The sequence below is a fragment of the Jatropha curcas genome, chromosome 3 (assembly GCF_041381405.1).
Source record: "Jatropha curcas cultivar XTBG-Jc1 chromosome 3, XTBG_Jcur_1.0, whole genome shotgun sequence".
NCBI lineage: Eukaryota > Viridiplantae > Streptophyta > Magnoliopsida > Malpighiales > Euphorbiaceae > Jatropha > Jatropha curcas.
Window position 1 is genome coordinate 12,934,907 of NC_143153.1, and position 23,615 is coordinate 12,958,521.

At 37.5% G+C, this 23,615-nt stretch overlaps 1 protein-coding gene across 1 annotated transcript; it reads right to left on the reverse strand.

Annotated features, from left to right (window-relative positions):
- Positions 1–20,159: 20,159 nt before the first annotated feature.
- LOC149497580 (uncharacterized) lies at positions 20,160–21,011 on the reverse strand. The gene is made up of 2 exons (XM_089719217.1): positions 20,637–21,011; positions 20,160–20,540 (listed from the first exon to the last, which is right to left on the reverse strand). The coding sequence occupies exons 1-2, from the start codon at positions 21,009–21,011 to the stop codon at positions 20,160–20,162; spliced, it is 756 nt and encodes a 251-aa protein (XP_089575343.1).
- Positions 21,012–23,615: the final 2,604 nt, after the last annotated feature.

Below are 23,615 nucleotides of genomic sequence, written 5' to 3' on the forward strand. Positions count from 1 at the left end.
TTAGCCAATATTGTCGGATTTAAGCTTAACTACCACAATTATTAATTAATCGGGCGTTAAGCTTAATCGTGTTTGTTTTTATTCAAGCAGTTTATTTACCAAAAAAAAATAATGACGTGGATGCATTTATGCAATTGTAGAATTATTAGGAGTAGAAGAGAAATATGCATGAAGTGCTAACATTAAATTGGCAGAGTTTTGTTTACATACCTGATTTAATTGACGACCGCTTCTTAACTCCCGATTAAGCTCCTCGCTTAGGAAATATTAATTAATTTTAATTTGTTTAATTTTAATGTCCAAATATCACAATAAAAATGCAATAAAAAATTAAATTAAATGCAAAAAGCGGTAAAGAAAACGCAAGGAGCGTGAGAGGGAGAAGGATTCGTCCGTCAAAACGGACAAGGTGTCCCAAAAACAGCCTGAAAATGGCCTATTTATAGGCCATTTTCGGGTCCCGGGCGGTAGCTGCCGCCTGGCATGGCGGTAGCCACCGCTCAAAAATCTGGGCGGTAGCTGCCGCCAGGCTCGGCGGTACCTACCGCCCTGTCGGTGGGGCGACAGGCCTCGCCCGCGCAGGGCGAGAGGCCTCGCCCGCGCGCGGCGCGAGGGGCCTCGCCCGCGCGGGGCGAGAGGCCTCGCCCGCGCGCGGCGCGAGAGGCCTCGCCCGCGCGGGGCGCCAGGCCCCGCCCGCGCGGGGCGCCAGGCCCCGCCCGCGCTTGGCGTGGGCTGGCGCCGCCGTGGCCGGTGTGGCCACCGTGCCTCGCTTCGGGAGCCTTTTTGGGAGTTCCGGACTTCCGAAAAATATTCCGGGACCTGTTCCGCGATCCTCGTAAAATTCCGGACGTTTCAAGTACCATATTGACATATTTCCGGTGAACTTCCGAAATGGCCTCCGGTCCGGCCGGACTGTTTGCAGTCCGGGAAAATTGGCTCTTTGAGCCTTGTGAGTCAAAGTTACTGTAGAAAAGCCTGTTGGTTGACTTTGCTACAGTAAATTTGACTGTGCTACAATGAATTTGCTACAGCAAATTTAATTGTGCTACAGTGCATTTGCTACAGTAAATTTGACTTTTCTACAGTAACTTTGACTCACAAGGCTCAAAGAGCCAATTTTCCCGGACTGCAAACAGTCCGGCCGGACCGGAGGCCATTTCGGAAGTTCACCGGAAATATGTCAATATGGTACTTGAAACGTCCGGAATTTTACGAGGATCGCGGAACAGGTCCCGGAATATTTTTCGGAAGTCCGGAACTCCCAAAAAGGCTCCCGAAGCGAGGCACGGTGGCCACACCGGCCACGGCGGCGCCAGCCCACGCCAAGCGCGGGCGGGGCCTGGCGCCCAGCGCGGGCGAGGCCTCCCGCGGCGCGCGCGGGCGAGGCCTCTCGCCGCGCGCGGGCGAGGCCTCTCGCCCCGCGCGGGCGAGGCCTCCCGCGCCGCGCGCGGGCGAGGCCTCTCGCCCCGCGCGGGCGAGGCCTCTCGCCCTGCGCGGGCGAGGCCTGTCGCCCCACCGACAGGGCGGTAGGTACCGCCGAGCCTGGTGGCAGCTACCGCCCAGATTTTTGAGCGGTGGCTACCGCCATGCCAGGCGGCAGCTACCGCCCGGGACCCGAAAATGGCCTATAAATAGGCCATTTTCAGGCTGTTTTTGGCACACCTCGTCTGTATTGACGGACAAAACCCTCTCTCTCTCACGCTCCTTGCGTCTTCTTTACCGCTTTTTGCATTTTAATTTAATTTTTATTGCACTTTTATTGTGATATTTGGTCACTAAAATTAAACAAAAATTAAAAATTAATTAATATACCTAAACGAGGAGCTTAATCTGGAGTTAAGAAGTGGCCGACGATTAAATCAGGTACGTAAATAAAATTCTGCCTATTTAATTTTAGCACTTCATGCATGCTTCTTTTCTACTCTCAATCATTCTATAACTGCATAAAAAGCATGCACGTCAACTAAAATTCCGCTTAATCAAAAATCAAACTTTTTACGGCCAAAAGTCGTAAAATTGAACCATTTTGGCGAAACGCCTTAAAATCAACACTTTCGACTAAAAGTCATAAAATCAACCATTTTAGCGACAAATCGCTTAAAACCGACATTTTTGGCAAAATGCCTTAAAATCAATCATTTTCGGTTTAAAACCGTAAAATCAACCATTTTAGCGACAAATCGCTTAAAATCAACATTTTGGCAAAATGCCTTAAAATCAATCATTTTCGGTTTAAAACCGTAAAATCAACCATTTTAGCGACAAATCGCTTAAAATCAACATTTTGGCAAAATGCCTTAAAATCAATCATTTTCGGTTTAAAACCGTAAAATCAACCATTTTAGCGACAAATCGCTTAAAATCAACATTTTGGCAAAATGCCTTAAAATCAATCATTTTCGGTTTAAAACCGTAAAATCAACCATTTTAGCGACAAATCGCTTAAAATCGACATTTTTGGCAAAATGCCTTAAAATCAATCATTTTCGGTTTAAAACCGTAAAATCAACCATTTTAGCGACAAATCGCTTAAAATCGACATTTTTGGCAAAATGCCTTAAAATCAATCTTTTAAGCGACAAATCGTTTAAATGAACCATTTTGGCACAAATGCCTAAATCAATCAATTTTCGGCAAAATGCCTAAACAACGTGCACAAAGCATACACACACCCATGCATTAAGCATACCATTCAAAGCCCTCTAAAAGAGACCTATCGAACTACGTTGACTTTGATCTTCCATTCAAACGGAAGTACGTAGGCACGTTCGGGATTTAACCCCGAGCGGCAAGTCGCAATCATTCAAAATCATCATAAACATTTTCATTGGTCCAAATTACCTTGCAAAGCATTCATTCATGGTTAGTTCATCAGCATGACATAGTCTCGGGATCCACCTCGGGTTCGTAGACCATGCCTTAAACATTGGGATAATTAATCTATCATTTAGGTTAATTAAAAATGGAGTCATTCAGGGTTTTTTCCTAGTTTACCCTAAAATAATTAAACAAGGTGGCGACTCACACACTCACGTGCATTTCTTCCTTAGTCACATGCATTCATATGTATTGATATTTTGGGGAGGGGTACACAGGGTGTTTAGAAATAAGCTTGATGAATAAGGTAACGTTGTGAGAAATAAAGCAAGATTAGTGGCTCAAGAGTACAACCAAGAAGAAGGCATCGATTTTGATGAAACCTTTGCCCCGGTTGTTAGACTTGAGGCCATTAGAATGCTTTGTGCATTTGCATATTTTAAAAACTTCATGTTATATCAGATGGATGTGAAAAGTGCTTTTCTAAACTATTTTCTAAATGAAGAAGTGTATGTAGAACAACCTCTTGGCTTTGAAATTTTTGATAAACCTAATCATGTTTACAAACTTACTAAAGCTCTTTATGGTTTAAAGCAAGCTCCTAGAGCTTGGTATGAAAGATTAAGTAAGTTTCTATTAGAAAATGGTTTTTCAAGAGGAAAGGTTGATACTACATTGTTTATTAAAAATAAAGCACATGACATTCTAGTTGTACAAATTTATGTTGATGACATAATCTTTGGTTCTACTAATGATCTCCTTTGTAAGGAATTTTCTAAGATTATGCAGGGTGAGTTCGAAATGAGTATGATGGGAGAATTAAACTTCTTCCTTGGACTTCAAATCAAACAATGTGAGAATGAAATTTTCATTAATCAAGAAAAATATACTAGAGAATTGTTGAAACGATTCAAAATGGAAAATACCAAGGTATGTAGTACACCAATGAGTCCATCCTCGAAATTAGAAAAAGATGAAAAAGGTAAGGATGTGGATATCAAGTTGTTTAGAAGTATGACTGGTTCTTTGCTATATCTAACAGTAAGCAGACCAGACATACACTTTAGTGTTTCTCTATGTGCTAGATTTCAATCGTGTCCCAAAGAATCTCATTTAATTGCTATAAAAAGAATATTAAGATATCTTTGTGGAACTTCTAATCTGGGTCTGTGGTATTCTAAAAATGATACATTTGATCTTGTTGGGTATAGTGATTCTGATTTTGCAGGAAGCAGAATAGATAGAAAAAGCACGTCTGAAACTTGTCAATTTCTGGGTAGCGCCCTTGTATCATGGTTTAGCAAGAAACAGACATCTGTTGCTCTTTCTACTGCAGAAGCAGAATATGTTGCTACTGGAAGTTGTGTTGCACAAGTTCTATGGATCAAACAACAGTTGGCAGATTATGGACTGAAATTAGAAACAGTGCCAATCAAGTGCGACAACATAAGCGCCATCAATTTATCTAAGAATCCAGTTCAGCAATCTAGAACCAAGCATATAGAACTTAGACATCACTTCATATGTGATCATGTACAAAAAGGTGACATAGTAATTGAGTTCATTCCTACAGAAAAGTAATTGGCAGATATCTTTACTAAACCTTTGAATGAAAGTCAATTCTGCTCAATTAGAAGAGAGCTTGGTATGTTAGTTCGAAACTCGTAACTTTAGAACTCTGTAAGTATGTTCTAAACTGCTTTCTATAATCTAAAATAGAAGACTTGCTATGTTCTAATTTTTGTTCTGTGTGAAAATCGATTTTTATCTAAAAAGATACGCATATTGTTCTGATATGACTTTCTAATGTCACTATCAGAATCTTGCTTTAGACTAAATCCAAAAACAGTTAATTTATTATGTGTGTTTGTTTTTATTATGTTTTCGTGTCTTTAGTGCTTTGGCGGTTTTATTGTTTTATTTCTTTTATTTATTTTATTCCTTTTTATCCTATTTGTCGTTTTGAATTCCATTTAAAAACTATTCTTTATTTTCTTCCGCCTCTTAAGTGCTCTTGGCTTTTCATTAACTGCTTTGTATTCCCTCTCGTGCTCTCTCACAAACAAAACCCTAAGCTGTTCTGAGTTTCGAAATTTGCAACAATGGTCGAATCAAGCTCCACCCCTTCATCAAACTCTTTAACTGAGCAAGAACTTCAACTCCTGAAAAAGCTTTCAAAGAAATATGAACAAAAGGAGTCGAAAGAGAAAAAGTCAGAAGAGGAAACAAAGAAAAGAAAAATCGAAACTGCTACATCACAGAAACAGGTAGCTAAAGCACATGATAAAGGTAAATCAGTTCTTTCACCTTATCCTCTCATGCGTTCATATGTCATAGATTGGAAATTCTTTGGTAGTGATGAGTTTGATTTTAAGGAACTCTTTGAGTTTCAAGGCTGGATGTATTTTCTGTCATTGAATGAACTGTGTTATGATAGTTTGGTTAAAGAGTTCTACGGATCTCTTAAAGTTAGTGGGACAGAGTCGATCTCTGTCAAGCTTCAAGGTGAGACCAAAGCGTTATCTTACGCTGATTTGGGAAAAATTTTTGATATGCCAAATACTGGGTCTAGGGTGACAAAGATCAAGGATATTTCTAGGGTTAGTGATTATAAAAAGGAAGAATTTGTGAAGAAGATTGTGAAAAAGGGTTCTGCAGACAAACAGGGTACAATAGAATGCTCGAATCTAACAGACAGTATGAAATGGCTGTACAAACTTATTGTACACTACATTTATCCCAAGAGTGCTTCACTCACTTATGTGAACCAAGTTGAGCTGTGCATAATGTGGCACATAGTTGAGAAGAAACCCCTCAATCTATGTCACATTATTTTTGACAAGATGCAGAACAACCCTAAAAAGCTGCCCTACGGAATGATTCTTACACCAGTGTTTGAGTTTCTAGATGTTGATTTGACTGAGAATGATGGCCACACTGTCTCAAAGTTGGACAGCGGATCATTAAAAATGAAAGATGAAGAAGGAGGGGAAGAGAAGGAGAAAGAAGAAAAGGAGAAGGAAGAGAAGGAAAAAGAAGAGAAGGGAAAAGAAGAAAAGGAAGTGAAAAGGGAAGTTGGAAAAATAAAGAAAGAAAAAGAAAGAGTTGAGAAAGAAAAAGAAAGAAAAGAAGAGACAGAGAAAAAGAAGAAGAAAGAAGACAAAGGAAAAGCAAAGCTAGGAGAAACAGAAGAAGAAGAAAAGAAGGAGGAAGGAGAAGAAGAAGAAAAGAAGTCAGAAGAGAAAGCAGAAGAAAAAGAAAAGAAGTTAGAAGAAGCAGGAGAAGAAGAAAAATTAAAAGAAGAAAGAAAGGAAGAAGAGAATACTGATGAGAAAGAAGCAGAATTAGAAAGAGAAAAGGAGACAGAAAAGAAAGAGTCTGAAAAGATGGAAAAAGGAAAGAAAGCAGAGGAAGTCAGTGATGTTGAGACTGAGAAGCTAGAAATAAGCGATGAAGAGAAATTTGCTGAGGTTAAGACAGAGAAAGAATCTGAGATGCTATTAGCTCAAAGAAGTAGGGAGGCTATTGTGAACCCCTCCCCAAAATATCATTGGCATATGATATATGTGACTAAGGAAGAAATGCACGTGATGTGTGAGTCGCCACCTTGTTTGATTATTTTAGGGTAAACTAGGAAAAAACCCTAAGTGACTCCAATTTTAATTAACCTAATTACTAGATTAATTAACCCAATGTTTAAGGCATGGTCTACGAACCCGAGGCGGATCCCGAGACTATGTCATGCTGATGAACTAACCATGAATGAATGCTTTGCAGGGTGTAAGATGAAATAATTGGACCAATGAAAATGTTTATGTGATTTCGACTTGCCGCTCGGGGTTAAATCCCAAACGTGCCTACGTACTTCCGTTTGAATGGAAGATCAAAGTCGACGTAGTTCGATAGGCCTTCTTTGAAGGGCTTTGAATGGGTATGCTTTATGCATGGGTGTGTGTATGCTTCGTGCATTTTGTTTAGGCATTTTGCCAAAGAATTGATTGATTTGATTTTAGGCATTTGATGCCAAAAATGTTGATTTTAATGGCTTTTAGCCAAAGAGAATGATTTAGGCAATTTGATTGCCAAAATGATTGATTTTAGGCGATTGTCGCCAAAATGATTGATTTTAAGGCTTTTAGCCAAAAAGAGTGATTTAGGCAATTTGATTGCCAAAATGATTGATTTTAGGCGATTGTCGCCAAAATGATTGATTTTAAGGCTTTTAGCCAAAACAGGTTGATTTAGGCAATTTATTGCCAATTTATTGCATCAATTTATTTGCCAAAAGCAATTGTTTGAAGGCTTTTAGCCAAAAATTGTGATTTAAGCGATTTGTCGCTAAAAAATGGTTAATCTTACTTATAGGCAATTTGTTTGCCAAAAGCGATTGATTAAACCATAGGCAATTTGTTGCCAACAATGTGATTGATTAAACTGTAGGCAATTTGTTGCCAAAAAAACGTGATTTATTAAGGTCTTTAGCCACAATTATTGATTAATTGGACTTTTAACCGGACTGTTCGAAATAGGCAAATACACCGTAGTTATTAATTAACTAGGTATTTTAAGCCAATATTGTCGGATTTAAGCTTATCACCACGATTATTGATTAACCGGGCGTTTAGCCTAAATTTGTTTAATTGAGGCAGTTTATTTGCCTAACGATTGACGTGAATGCTTTTATGCAATTGTAGAATTATTAGGAGTAGAAAAGAAGTATGCATGAAGTACTAAAATTAAATAGACAGGGTTTAATTATTACCTGGGTCAGTCGTCGGCCACTTCTTAGCTCCAGATTAAGCTCCTCGTTTGGGGGAATATTAATTAAAATTAATTTAATTTAAGTGACCAAGTATCACAACAAGCAAGCAATAAAAAATAAATTAAAAATGCAGAAAAAGCAGTAAAAGAATCGCAAGGAGCGTAGGGGAGAAGGAGCGTCCGTCAACACAGACTGAGTGTCGAAAACAGAGTGCCGAGGTCACTATTTATAGGCAAAATCGGACTGTTTCGGCGGCCGGGCCGCCGGGCTCGACGGTTGGGCCGCCGGACTCAGCAGCTGGGCTCGGCGGCTCGACCGCAGGAGCTCGGCGGCTGGGCCGCCGGTGGCCGGCGGTTGGGTCGCCGGACCTCGGCGGCTCGACCACCGGAGGCTTGGCGGCTGGGCCGCCGGAGTCTCGGCGGCTGGGCCGCCGGGTCTCGGCGGCTCGACCGCTGGAGGCAGGCGGCCTGGGCTGCCGGAGCCGGCGAGCTGGGCCGCCAAACCCACGGCGGGCGGGGCCGTTGGGTACGGTGGCCGGGCCGCTGTCGCCGGCGGCTGCCGCCGCCGCCGTGAAGGGCAGCTGCTGCCACCGCCACGGCCGGCGAACTTTCTAGTTTTACGTTCCGGAGGCTTTTTCGGGAGTTTCGGACCTCCAAAAAATATTCCGGGACCAGTTCCGCGATCCTCGCGATGTCCCGGACGTTTTAAGTACCATATTGGCATACTTCCGGTCCAGCCGGACTGTTTGCAGTCTGGGAAAACTGGCTTTTCGAGCCTCAAAATTTGAGTATTCACAGCTATGCTAGGCAGGCTGGAAAGAGAGCTAATAAAAGAACACAACAAGGAACTTGATGAGGCAATACAACATTGCAAGACTGTGATTGGAGAGAATCAGTCTCTCATCAAGACTTTGGAAAGAATGAAGGATGTGAATGAAAGAAAATTAGCTACTCTCAAAGTGAAAGGAACACCCTACATCCCTTCCTCAAAGAAACCACAGAAGATTAAGCACACTGCTGGCAAGCATAGGACTCATGGAAGAAAACCTCCACTGCATTCGTCTTCTAAAAGGCCAGAAAGTTCTTCTGAAACTGCTCTAGCTCAGAATTTGAGAAGTTCTAAGAGGCTTAGAACTGACCCTAAGTCTCTCTGATTTGTTTTTATGTGTTCTGAACAATTTATTTTTTGCTTTATCTTTATATGTTATGTCTTTGGAACTGTTTATTTTTCTTTATTTTGCTCTGATTTTGTCCAACGCATTTGTATGATGACAAAAAGGGGGAGAACGCAGGTATTTTTGTGATACTTTGAATATTTTGGTACGTACTTGGTGACCAAAGTACTTATATCTTAGCAATTATTGTTTTCTAATCTGTTTTGGTACGTACTTGGTGACCAAAGTACTTATATCTTAGCAATTATTGTTTTCTAATTGTGTTAGTGTTTATTGCGTTCTATATGGTCTATTTTGGTGAGCTATATTGTCTATATGATAAGCTGAGTGCTTCTAGAACTTAGATTCTTATTCTAACGACTGTTCTGCAGGATTGGACATAAGATCTTTTGTTTTGTTCTAATTCGAATATCAGTTTCTATTCTTTTGCTCTGACCATATGCTCTGATTATTAGAACTTAGAATATCTTGTTTATCTTTGCTAGTTCTAATACTTATGCTCTGATTATTAGAATTTAGAATATCTTGCTTATTTTTTGCTAGTTCTAAAATCAGTTTCTAAAATGTCTCCCTAGTTCTAATTTTCACAAAATTATTTTATTGCATCTATTCAGGGAGAGCAAAATACATGTTCTAATTTGGTTTATATCAAGATCATTTGGCATGATTAGAACTTATATGCATAAAATTTAGGGGGAGAACATGTTTTTATGTTTGCTAAATTTATTGGTTTTGTCATCATCAAAAAGGGGGAGATTGTTGGCTCAAGGATCAATTTCTAATCTCGGATTTTGATGATTAATACAAAAATTTAAATTATATTTGTGCTAATATTATTTTTATGCAGAATTCATATGGAAAGAAATCATACAAGGCAAGTCCTACAAAATCCATAGTGTGTGAAGATAATTCAAAGACCCTAGTGGTTAGGTATTTAGGATACTTTGTAGGATAGAGAGAAAATTCATATATGAGCACATAAATTAATTTTTCTCTCAACAAAAATATTTTTCGGAAATTAGATTTTTCAAAATAAATTCTTTTATTTGTTTTCGAAAAATATTCTTTAAAATCGAAATGATTTAATTTCCTAAAACTAAAGAGATTACGTCTCTAATGTTTTTGGTAATAAATCATACACTTTACTTTTCGAAAATATCTTTTGAGGATCTAAAGAATTTCAATATTATTCTCTTACCTTAAAATGAAGGAAGAATCTTTTCGTTTTTGGTAAGAACATCTTTTCGTAAAAATATTTTTCCAAAAAAAAATACTGCCAAAAATCTTTTTGTTTAAAGGAAAGTAAAATCGTCTTTTATTCTCTTACCAAAAGGATAAGATAAACTTTTGGTAACCAAGATTTTCGTATCTTCTAAATAAGAAAGGCAAATATTCTGATTTCAAAATGAAATATCCACTTTCCAAAAGCAAGAGACGCGGAGCTCTCTATATAAAGGAGTGCTTCACTCTTGAAACGTTAGTGAAGTAAGAGTTTTTGTTTTAAGAGCATTCTCTCATTGATCAAATCTTTTTCTCTCAAAACTTACTCTCTACCCCCATTTTTCTTTTCATCTTTACACTTCACGTTTTTATCTTTAAAAGAGAAAAGAATTTTGTTTACTACTTTTGAAAAACGGTTCTGTGTTCTAAACGATTTTCTAATCTGATAAACTGTTTTTCCTGTGCTTATATGTGCATTTCTTTCTGTCTATTTAGATTCTGTAATCTATAGTGGACAGGTTTTTATTTGATAAAACTTGTGTGTAATAGCTTAGGTTAGAAGCTATTGTGAAAGAGGTTATCAAGCGACCTTCTCCTTATGTAAGATTCTAATGTCTTGAATTGAGTTTCTGTACTCTACCAAAAACAGAAGGGTTGAGATTAACTAGAACCTTTGGAAAATCTAGTGGGATAAAGGGTACATCTAGGTGTTGATCTATTGCCTTGTACTGTTGGTTTGTCTCTTACCCTTGAAAAGAGATAACATAGTTGAGGATCTCAAGATGAGTCTTGGGGAGTAGATGTAGGCGAGTTAGTGCCGAACCACTATAAATCACTATGTTGATCTTTTAATTTCTGAAGTTTGCTTGATACTGCTTTTATTACACATCTGTTTATATTTTAGAAATAATAAAATTGTTAATGATTCAGATGTTCTAAAAACTGGAATAAGTCTTATCTTCTCTGAATATTAGAACTCTGGAATTCTGATAAGTGAATATACCAAGTTCTAACTGTTCTTCTATTCTCAGTATATTTCACTGCTTGGGTTTCTAATTAATTTTCTAAACTTTATGAGGAAGTTCTAATTACAATAGCTTTCCATCATAAAGTAGTTCTGATACTTGCTTAAGGCTTTGTGAAGCAGTTCTAAATTCAATAACTGTCTCTCACACAGTCTTATATGATTTTCTAAACTTTATGAGGAAGTTCTAATTTCAATAGCTTTCCTTCATAAAGAAGTTCTAATATTGAATAAGTCATTGTGAAGCAGTTCTAATCAATAGTTGCACTTTGCACAGACTTTCTATATTTTGTGAATAGAACATCGTGAGGTGATTCTAATCCATAATCTATTCTCACGAGTTCTATATTTTTCCGCTGCACTTAGAATTCTATATTTTGTTTTAAATTCTAAAAGATTTTTAGAAAACCCAATTCACCCCCCTCTTAGGTTGTGCTATACATATACGGGACTTACAATTGTATGCGGTGAGTGGGTTATCTAACTCCACTCACCGAGTTGAGACACTCATCCATATCTCCATTATTACTATTTTTTTCCCAAGTTGAATGTTTGTCCTCCCTCTAGCTACTACTGCAATCGATTTCTTCGAGGTAAAGGATAGATATCTTCAGACTAATGTATTTTCTTTTATAAATTTTGTAAGTTTGTAAAGTTTTCATAAGGTTTCGCAATTATGTATAGGTATGAGTTGTATAATAAATTCCCTTAAATTATGTATTCAAGTTGTATTAATTGTGGATTTGTTTAAATGTCAATATAGGGCTATAAGCCCATGACATGTTTAAGTAAATAAAGATAAAAGGTTATTGCTTGGTGGGTCTAATGCCAAATTATTTGAGATAAAGTTTATGTAATAGATAATTGTTCAAGCTTACTACAATCTTTCGTAGCCTTAAGCTTACCTAAATCCTAGTGTCGGTTCGGCCCATGGAAATGGATCATGACAGATATCTACTTGAAATTAAAGCTTATAATCCCTTTCATTCACCACCATATTGCTTGCACTATTATAACCTTGGTCGCAAATGTTTTGGACATCAAGATTGTGATTAGAAAGAACTTGAAATAACTTTTACTTTAAAGTTAATGTTGTAGCATCTGGAATATGAACTAGCCTAAAATATCATTCACAAGCAAAACCATGTTTGTTAACAAACCCAATACAATAGTGATTTGTTCCTTTTATATCTCATCTCTAGCTTCATTCACAACTACTGTAATATTTTGTATCACCAATGTCTTCTTGAATTGCCTTCTTTATTTTTATAACTTTAACATGCAAATTTTTTTTTTTAATTTATGGTATGTATAATTAGCATTTTGAGGAACATTGTCAAGTACAACTTCAATAACTTTATCACTATGACGCGCTATAAATTTTAACAACTCTAAAAAAATTCCCTTAATTGTTTGAGTATTTAGATTCAGCCTGACCTCTAAAATTAAACCCTTGAAAAGTCAATCATTGAATTACTTCAATTAAGGACTAAAGTTGCAAACGATTATTAGTGATTTCTTGAGAAGTAAACTTTTCAAATGCTTTTTATATATGTTGAACTTGATTGATTAAATTATCATATGATCTTTCAACTATTTTACGAGAAAAGTTTGGATTTTTCTCTAAATGTTTTGCAAACACCATTCTTACCCCTCACTTTCTTCTATTTACAAAAGCCAATGATAAAAAATATAATTTACTGAAGATGCGCAAATTATTCATAAAATAAATAGCATACCAAACGAAAAGCAACATCTTTTACTACATTATATTATAATCATAAAGGAAACAATCAAACCATGAAGATTAGATGCTACGAAGATAAGTTATTTCATCAGATTTTGGATAATTTAAGCATATAGGTTGAAGTGGTCTAAGAGTAATGTATGTTTGATGGACTTCATCTCATTGATTAATTGGATAAGCAAAAAATATGTGGTCGTAATCCATGATCACATCCCAAACACTACAAAAAAATCAGAAATTAGCGACTAAAAATTTAGTAGGTAAATGTTGAATTGTTGTCGATAATTCTGATTACCTACTGATTAGCGATAGAAAAATTCTATCAGTAAAGTCCTTGTCGCAAAATAAATTCCGACCAATCAGCAATTTGTCGATAAATTGGCAACTAAAATTCTATCGACAATTGTAGACGCTCAAATTTTTCCCTTAAAAGGTTCAGTGATGATACACTGTGTTTTGTATAAAATTGGATTGGGGATTCCCGATCACTGCGGTTTTCGCACCAATGGTCCGTGGATGAAATTATCTATTTGTTTAATCATTTTTACTTCACCGGACGTTTTGCGATGAAATCGGGCCTGCGAAGCGCGTCGGGTCCACCTGGCACACTTGCCGGTGCACTACCTCATTTTGCTTGCTGCCTGGTCCATTTTAGTAAAAGTGGGCCTGGTCCTGTTGCGGGCCAGACAATGGGATTTTGCCACGTCAGCCCTAGATGGGGCCACCTCACCCTCAAATGTCTGTAAACAGAGATTGGGAGGTGAGCCTCAGGGGAGGATTTTTTGGATTAGAGGGAAAACTATTGCTTTTTCAAAACTTAAGCAAAAGATCAAAGGCAATAAGTGTTACCCTTTGATCTAAAATTGAGATTTTTGTTTATTCAATCACAAAAACCCCAAAGATTAATCAGAGAATCCTAAAAACACATTCTTAATCTTCAATCTCGGACTATTGGATCAAGGACTCAAGGGTTGGGTTCCTCCATCCATTTCTATCCAATCTTTAAGGGAATCTCTAAAAGGTACTTCATTTCTTCATCCTTTTTCTTTTTCTTTTCGGCGTTTTAAACATCTATTCTGGGCCTGGTTGTGAGGGAAACCTAGGATTAACCACAAAGGGACTTTTGTGCCTCTATGGCGCATGGCCTAAGCTAGTGGCGCAAGCCACTATGTGTGGCGTGCGCCACATCCCTGTGGCTCACGCCATAAGTACTCAGATTCCCTTATTTTTCCCCTATTAAACCTAGAAGCCTTCCTAATTTGGAAACGGCCCTGCACCTCTGTGTGTGGGATGCGCTATAAGCATGAGGCGCATGCTATAGTCACCTGTGGTGCTAGGCCCTTTGATTCAGAGGCTCTAAATGTATAAAAACTCAATAAATATCCCGATTCGGAGATCCAGTGACCTAGCTCTAACCCTAAAGCATTTGGGTCACGTATTTGGTCACAAATAGATCAAATAAACATTAAAATAAGGTTGAGGGCTGTGACTTATGGATTTGTTCATGTTCTTCGATGAACATCAAGATCATGAGCTTAAACCTTGATTAACCTTTAATTTCTTGTCCTTTGATTACTGTTCTTTACATTACAAGTGTTTTACTTTTCTATCATTTAATTTCATGCTTAATTTAATGCTTTATAATTATTATTGTGCTAACCCCTTTACTTATTAATCTTATACCTCTAACATGTATCATATTTTCATTTTATGAATGTGTGAGTGTAAGTGGTTGGGGAATGTATGTTCTATTACCCTGTTAATGTTGTTTGTCTTTGTGTAAATGTTGTTTGTTGGGATCTTTCATTTCTTATTGTGCTTTATTAATTATTGTTGCAAAATGTAAGAGATCCTAATGGATCTCATCAAAGCTTGTTTGTAATATTAAGTTAGGTTTGGAAAATTTAGAGGGGTGAGGGTAGATTGTATTATTAGGATGATTTCATAACTCTTTTCTCCTCCCTCCTTTGTTTATGCTTTGTGTTTCATATTTATTATGCTTACAATAATTTGTGTGAATGACATAGTTTTCTAAAAATTGCATTAAAATCATTTTACATCTCAATTAAAAGTTAATCTCATTATTAATTATTATAAATTTTTGGACAACGTGGAGGACAGTTTAACCGGGCTAAATGGGTGCCTAACACCTTCCCATTTCGTACCTAACTCATGAACTCATCTCTGGTTTTAAACCGAGTTAGCTGATTCCAAAGAATAGACTAATTTGAGAATTTTCACCTAAATAAGGGTGGTGACTCCAAAATAAAACTCTTACCAAAGTAAAAGAACCTTTTTCGAGAATTAAACGGGTTTAATAAAAGAAAACCATTTTGATAAATAAAATCAATCAAGCCCGTCCAATTCAGTTCTTTTTCAAATCACTTTTGAAAAAACCACGTGTCCTCAACAATTAAATTATTTTGGTGGTAAATATAAATTTCATTTGTCATAAACTTTGTCGCTAATTTTATCGAAACATTTTTATCAGTAATTGTGTGCCACCCAAGCCAACATCATCATGATCCTCCTCCTAAGCAACTCTCTCTTCTGCACTCTTAGATCTACCACCATCAACAAGGCTAGAATTGTTACTAGGTATTACAAACTGATTAGCAACACTAGGTGGGTCAATACTAGCAAAAGTCGAATCCGATGCACCGATTGTTGTGGTACAAGTTGGATGCATATGCAAATGACGACTAAGCTAAGAAATCATATCATTTTGCTTCTTAAGCTCTCACTCCATCATCTCATTTTGTTCCTTAAGCTCTTGCTCCAAAGAGGCTATAATGCCCTATTTTTCAGTGCCTGAAATAGTAATTTACCAGTCTGTGAATAGTATCACCTGTCCTGAGTCGATATTATTTCAGTCCAGAAAAATTACTATTTATGTTTTATGTTTTATTTAATTTAGAGCATGCATGCATTATTTTGGTGGGTTAAGTTATGAATTTATTTAGTAATTTATGAATAGTGAATTATGGTGTTTTATTAATTGGAAATGGAGGATTACTTTTATGGAGTAATTTTAATATTTAATATGGAGAAAAATAATATTTGAGAAGAGTTTATTGGAGAATATTTCTAGCCATTATATTAAAATACCTTTGACTTGATCTTGACTATCCGTCCTAAAGTTCCTAAGGAAGTAGTTCCTAATGACAAAAATACCCTCATTATTTTTGCAATAGCCTTTTTATTTTTTCCATTCTTTCCCTTTTCTCCTCATTCTTTCCCTTTTACCCTCCATTGTCCTTCCTTGTTAATATTCTTCTCCTCTCTAGAAGAGGATGAACCACTTCTCTCTCTTCTCCCCTCTCTTTTTTTTCTTTCTTTGCTCGTAAATCCTTTCAACTACTCTTTGTCCTATGAAATTACACCATAAGACTTGATGATTTAAGAAGATAATTGGAGATTTTAGCTAGTCTGCTTGGAGAATTTGAGGAATTTCTCCACATATCTAACAAGTAAGTTTTAGAGTTTTGATTTCATTTTTGGATTTTGAGTTGGGGATTCTCATGCTATGATCTTTTTATACATTCTTCTTCTCCTCTTTGCTTTTTCTTAGTGTGATTTTTTGAGTCTTTTCCTTTGGTTAGAGGTGGGAGAACCCCTCCACCAAAGACAGAGAAAAGCAAGGTTTGAAGACTTGCTTGAAGCTTTCTAAAGCTCATAGTAAGGTTAGTGTTCATTAATCCTTACTTTTTCTTGGTTTATGCTATTATTGAATTTCTAGGTTCTATGTTAAAAATTGGGAATATATATATATATATATATATATATATATATATATATATATATATATATATATATATATATATATATATATATATTGTAAATTTTAGCTTGAATGGTGTGCCTTAATGAATTTAATAAGTTATTGGGTGTATGTGAATGTTGTTAGTATGATGAACTATGTGAGAGAGGCCCCTCCCCTTTCTTTCCCATTTTGGCCGAAACATGTTTATGGTGGGAGCTTGAGTTTCTCTTCAATTAATTTATGGATTAGCCTCTAAATGTGTTGTTATGGATATGCCTAAATGTTAATGAAGCTAAATTATACATATGTTATGTTTTAGTAATTTTCCTATGATTAAAATTGATAGGAAATTGGAGAAAATGTGATAATTGGTTAAATTGATGCATGCTAAGGATCTAAATGTGATTTTGGGTGATTTCTATGAAGGTTTACAAAAAGGGGAAAACACTACCTCCTCCTTTGGCCAAAGGTGGCCGAACCACATGTGGTGTGCTGCTAGAAAGTCCACAACTGCTCGTCCTTTGACAGTTTTCTCTATGGCATATTTAACATCAAATTTTGACCGTAGTATTAGCCATCTTGCTAGTTTCCCCACTAGTGCTGGTGTCCCATACAAATATCTGACTGTACCCATTCTTGATACTGCTATTACCTTATAAGACTGAAAGTAGTTTCGAAATTTTCTAGTAGCCCATACCATTGCTAAGCAAGTTCTTTCAATCAAGTTATATTTCTGTTCATTTGGAAGAAATTTTTTGCTTAAGTAATGCGCTACCTTCTCAACACCGGCTTTGTCAACTTGTGTTAGCATTGCTCCAATTCCAACATCTTCCACTGTCAAGTAAAGAATTAAGGGTTTCCCTAGCTTTAGTGGCATAAAATCGGGGGACTTGACAAATATTCCTTGATTTTATTGAAAGCTATTTGGCAGTGATTATTCCACTTACTGGCTGGTCTTTCCTTAAAAGCTTGAAGATTGGATACATACTATGACAACTTTGATATGAACCTACTGATATATTGAATATTTCCCAGAAAACTTCTCACTTGCTTTTCCATCTTTGGCGGCTCCATCTCTTGGATTACCTTAATCTTGTTTGAATCGATCTCTATTCCTTGAGGTCCTATTATGAATACTAGCACTTTTTCGGAAGTCACTCCGAACACAAACTTCTTCAGGTTCAACTGTAGATGGTATTTAATCATTCTGTCCATGAACTTTTCCAGGGCTACTTGATGCTCTTCTGGTGTCTTCATCATGACAATCATATAACTAATATACACCTCTAACTCCTTATGGATCATGTCATGAAATAATGCAGTAGCCATCCTTTGGTAAGTAGCCTCGGCGTTCTTTAAGGCAAACGGCATCACCAATACCAAACTCCGTCACAAATGTTGTCTTAACCTTGTCCAATAATGCCATAAGAATTTGGTTTTATCTTGTGAATCTATCCATGATAGAGTAGCATCCCATCATTGCTGCACTGTCGATCAGGATATCAATATGAGGGAGAGGAAAATCATCCTTCAGTGATGCTTTGTTCAGATCCCTGTAGTCCACACACATTTTGACCCTTCCATCTTTCTTGGGAACTGGGACTATGTTTGTTAACCGTTCTAGATAGTGAACCACTTTTAAAAATCCTGCATTTATCTGCTTGGTCACTTCTTCTTCAATCTTCTTGCCCATTCTAGTCTCAACCTCCTTCTCTTCTGTTTCATTGGTTTGGCTCTAGGATATAGGGGAATTGTGTGCTCAGCTATAGATCTGTCTATCCCTGGCATGTCTTCACAACTCCATGTAAAGGCTTCCTTTTTGTCCATGAGTAGACTTTGAAATTTTATGTTTAACTCTAGCATTAGGTTTGGCCCAATTAATAGGATTTGTGGATTATCTTTTGTGTCAATATTGAATTCAATCATGTATGATGAGTTAAACCATCAGGAAAGATATTAAACAAGTAAGCAAAATTAAAGTTCATTTCACTAAACAATAAAGAAAATTCATTACAATCAGACTCGTCATTAAAAGAAATTATCACATTAGAAAAGGCCTTAGCTTCCTCAAAGCTCTCTTCTATGCAGACCCTTATTGCTTCAGTACTTGATCCACGAGATCCTTTTTTTCTTTGGCACTCACCTTCCTTTTATTCCTTACTTCCTTCTTCTCCTCTTGGGCAGCTTGTCCCTCTTCTTGTTCCTCTTTCTTTCCTTCTTCGTCGACTGCTTGTGGCCCCTCAACCCCCTCTTCTATGGGTGCTTTTTCTTCTTTCTCTTCTTTTAACTCAGACTTTGGTTCCTTGGGATAAACCCCCAAGATACCAATCACATCTACAAAGATTTCTAGATCGGGGTACGTCTTTCCCTTGTGCTCAAAAGGCTCTATTGGTAGATATGGAGAGGATTATTCACTCGCACGGACGAATTGTCCATCCATGTCCAATCAGTCATATGTGTTCGATGGTGTGCTCCCAATTTTGTACCCCAGGCCCATGCGATTTCTCTGAGTGTGGATCTCCGGTAGCTCTATAATGCCTTGCTGATTCTTTCCAAGAGTTTTCTCTTCTTCATTATTCATTCTCTTTATAATGTTGTAGATAGTGGGCCCCATATCAGTGCTCAACACGGCAATCTGAAATCCAGTCCATGGAGGATAACCTGCTTATGGACATTTAGTGTAGCTATGCTTCTTTCATTAGCAAGAGGTATGGTGATGATTTTCCCATTGAAAGGAAATTTGATTTTCTGGTCTATTGTTGAAGGCACTTCTCCCGAGGAATGGTACCATGGGCACCCTAAGAGTAGGGCAAATGTTGGGGGGATATCAATCGTAATGAACTCAGTCTCCTTTTCAATCAGCTCCACCTTGATCACGATTTTGAAGATGCCCCCCACTTGTCTCTTAGAGTCGTCATATGCTCTAATCACCACATCAAAAGGTTCCAAATTAGACAATTTCTAGTTTGAACTTAGAAAGAAACTTTAATAAACACACATTCAGGGCAAACCCATCATCTATCATCACATTTTCAGTCACTCTCCCTCTGACCTCAGCCTTTATGAACAATGCCTTGGTGTGATTCCTTCCTTTGGGAGGAAGTTCATCATCAGAAAAGGTGATAATGAGGGGATCGTGTTGGACTATCCCCACAAAATCGACAAAGGAGATGGATGATGAAACCGGAATCTCCACCATTGCTTTTAGTAAAGCTTCTTAGTATTGCTTTGACGATAGCAACAGGTCCCACATGCTTATATTTCCATGGGTTCTCTTCATTTGTTTAATTAGAGCATCATCTTCTTTTTGAGTTTTTGCACACCCGATGAGCTAGCTTTCTCATTTTCTTCCGTCAGTTTGATCATATCCATCTGATAAACTTGACCACTACAGGTCATGTGATTCACTGCTCTTGTTTCCTCTTCATCTTCCTCGCTACTCCATACATCCAGAGTAACAGGATTTACCACCACTTCATTGTCGTCTCCAACCCAGACTTGCTCACTCTGACTGAGCCACTCCTCATCGCTATCCCAAACGTTAAGGACCATAACATAGATTTGCTCCAACAGCATCTCTCTCTCTCTTTCCTCCTCTTCTTCTTAAAATTCGGCCAACACCTCCTCGGGAGTCTTTCTAGACTCAACCATTTACAATTTCTTAGGAGGTGGCATGTTTCTAAAATTAGGGAGTAGATTAGTCCTCGTGCTAGGCCTTGACTTCTCAGGATCAGTAACTTTGCCATTGTCAATTAAATCATGAATTTCATGTTTCAACCACAAGCAATTTTCGATGGTGTGACCCTTGCTTTGGTGGAAACGACAGTATACATTCTGATCAAAGTTCCTTGGCAAAGGTGTTGGGGGAGATTTTAGTTCGAGCAGTCTCAACAAACCCGTTGCTTTTACTTTCTCGAATAGTCTGGAGAGAGGGGTGCCGAAGTTAGAGAATCTTCGTTGTGGCACATTAGTAGCTCTCAAAGCTAGAGCGGCGGTTGTTGTATTCTTGTTGGTGCTCAGAATCTTTGCTGACTGACTAGACCCTTGGAACGCGGACTTATTAAAATTTATGGCATGGTTCTCATATTTCTTGTCCTTCCTAATCTTATCTTCGATGGCAGTTCATACCTCATAAACTTGAGAAAACTCAGTCAATGGCATATAATACAGCTTTTCATAGAAGGTTGGCAAAGTCCCCTTCATAAAGATCTTAATCTGCTCCTTAGTATTCGGACGGTTCCTCATTTGCGTGACCTTAGCTCTCCACCTAGCCATGTAATTAGTGAAGGTCTCATCTTGTTTCTGCACAGTTGCTTCCAAATCTCTCAAATTAACGTTCATTTGGAGATTATAAGCATATTCGTTGAGGAAAATCGTGGTAAGCTCATTCCAATCTCTTCTTACTCTCTTCTCGAGATTGTAATACCAAGTTTGGGCAGACCCAGTTAAGGACATTAGGAACATCTTCAAAATTTCCCTTGATGGCAGACCCACTAACTCCATAATAGTCTTATAGTGTATGAAGTGCACCTTCGGGTCACCGTTTCCATTGTACTTTGCCAATTCGACATTTTTTAAGTCACGGGGATGCTAGCTTCAACTCCAACTCTTTGTCATCATCATCATCTATGTCCATGTATTGGTCCATCCCCTTGGACTTTATGAAAATATATAGCTTCTCGAGCTTCTTATTTAGCTTCTCAAATTTTTCTGAGACGACTGACTCAGACTCAACCTTCTTATCAGACATCGTCTCAAAGAACTCATCATCTTGCCAAGTGTCGTCAACATGTTCCTTCTTTTCAGACTTATCCTTAGCCTCTTCGTCATCTTCGATTACCACTTTCTTTTTTCCCTTATCAAATCTCACAAACTTCTCAAGACTATCTGCCACTATTTTCTCAATTATCCTTTCCATTTCAGACAAAGGAACATTGGTCTCGGCCATTTTATCAATAGAAGCGAAAGCTAAAACTGGCGAAGCTATTCAAACTAAAGAACATTCAATCTCAAAGAGGGAGCCCGAAAAACTAGAAGAAATTGAACTAGGTAAATCAAAGGGGGTTGAAGTTTCTTTAACTCTAATCAACCGGCTGTCTATCCTCAACCAACTGACTGCTTTTAGTGCTTTTCCTCTTTGTGGTGCTATCTTGACTGCACAAAATGGCTGTTAGAAAACACGACATGATGCATGCATGCATGAATGCATGCTTATGAAATGGCATATAATAATGTGATCATATAATCACAACATCTTGAAATGCACCTTAATCCTATATTCCCTCGTGGCTTTATCACAACTGCTCAAATCCAAAATCAGAGAAAGGCTTTTAAGACTTATTAGAAGCAAAATGTGCCCTATTTCGTAGCCGAATACTTATAATGACCTTATTGCTTATTCTTTTTCTTATTTTTCATATTCCTTTCTGTTTTTCCTCAAGTATAATAGTAGTTGAGCAGGGCTCTCAAGTATAATAGACATTAATAATATTTGGCTCAAAAATAGACTCTTTCATTACTTTTCTAAAAGTGAACTTTTTACATTAACAGTTCTTTTCGAGGCCCTAACTAAATATTCACAATTTTTGAATCTTAAAGTCTAAGAGGTTTGATACGGCTATGCATCCTCTAGAAGTGAAGTGGCCAATTTCTACAAGGCGGTTGGCAATATTACGCACGAGAGTGAATCGCGCCTCCACACCTTAGAAGAGAGTCATGGTTTTGAGTTGTGCTTGTTTTATTTCAAGCAAGAGTTGATGAGCCTCTTCTAATTGGTCTTCCTTCATCTGAGTTGGAATCAGAGAGCTTCCCTCTTAGGAATTTGGACCTCAGCCTTACAGTCACTATTGGAAAAGGCTCTTTTAGCATGTTTTGCCTCCAACACTTCTCTTAAGTTTTTCACCCTTTGGCGCTTCGATCGTCGGGATCAAGCCATGATGGAATATACGTAAATGGCTACAAGAAAATAAGTTAAATGATGCATGAATGAAGCACGACATATTATAGCAATTATATACAAACAAAGGGGAAAAGGGAGTAAGGAAATACATGACCTCCATCCCTATAACTCCCACACACAATTCAAAGTACGGTCTTTTCTAAACCCTAGGACATATAGGTTGGGCCCATAAACCGTCATGGGGTTTTAGACCCACACCTCTCACATTTATTGAATGTATACAACAATTATACTTTATTAAGGTGAACTTAGAGGAAGGAACTAGGGTCAACTACATGAGCTTAGGTCGGGTTTATTAAGTCTTGGGTTCCATAAGCGAGAATTGGTTGTTTCCTCCCATATGCTTTGGGTCTAAGCGTAATGGTGATAACGGATTATGCCAATTCATTTCATATACCCAATGGTACTTAACTTATGGGTGGTGTATATTAGTGGTCCAAACAGTAGGGTGAGGGGATCACAACCCCCAATATCACCTTTAGAGTTTAGGGTAGAAAGAAGATTAAGAAGACAATAAATGCATGAATGACATTTATAAGTACAAAAAGTAAACTCAATTTAAAGTTAATAATATTATTAAAGATTCGATCCCAAAACCGAAAATTAGACATTCTAGGTTCGATCCCTAGTGGATTCGTCAGGCTGAGGACACTTGATTTTTCCAAAAGATTGGAAAAAATGGAATTGAATGGGCTTGATTTATTTTATTTTGGAAAAGATGGTTTTCTTTTATTAAACCCGTTTAATCTTCAGAAAATGGTTCCCTTACTTTAGTAAGGATTTTATTTATTTTGGAGTCGCCACCCTTATTAGAAAAAATCCTCAAATTAGCCGATTCTTTAGAATTGACTAATCTAGTTTTAAACCAGAGATAGGGTCCGGAGTTAGGTACGAATGGGAAGGTGTTAGGCACCCATTTCGTCCGACTAAGCCGGCCTCTTAGTTGTCCATTAATTCACAATAATTTAATAATCCAATTAACTAAAAAATTGAGATGTAAAACCTTTTATGCATTTTTGGAAAATATGTCAAACATACATTCAATCTCATCCATACAACATGAAATAAACCATCCAAAGAAGGGGAGATGAGGAAAATAGAATACAAACCAATCCCCTAAAATACAATCTACCCTCAAACCCTCTAAA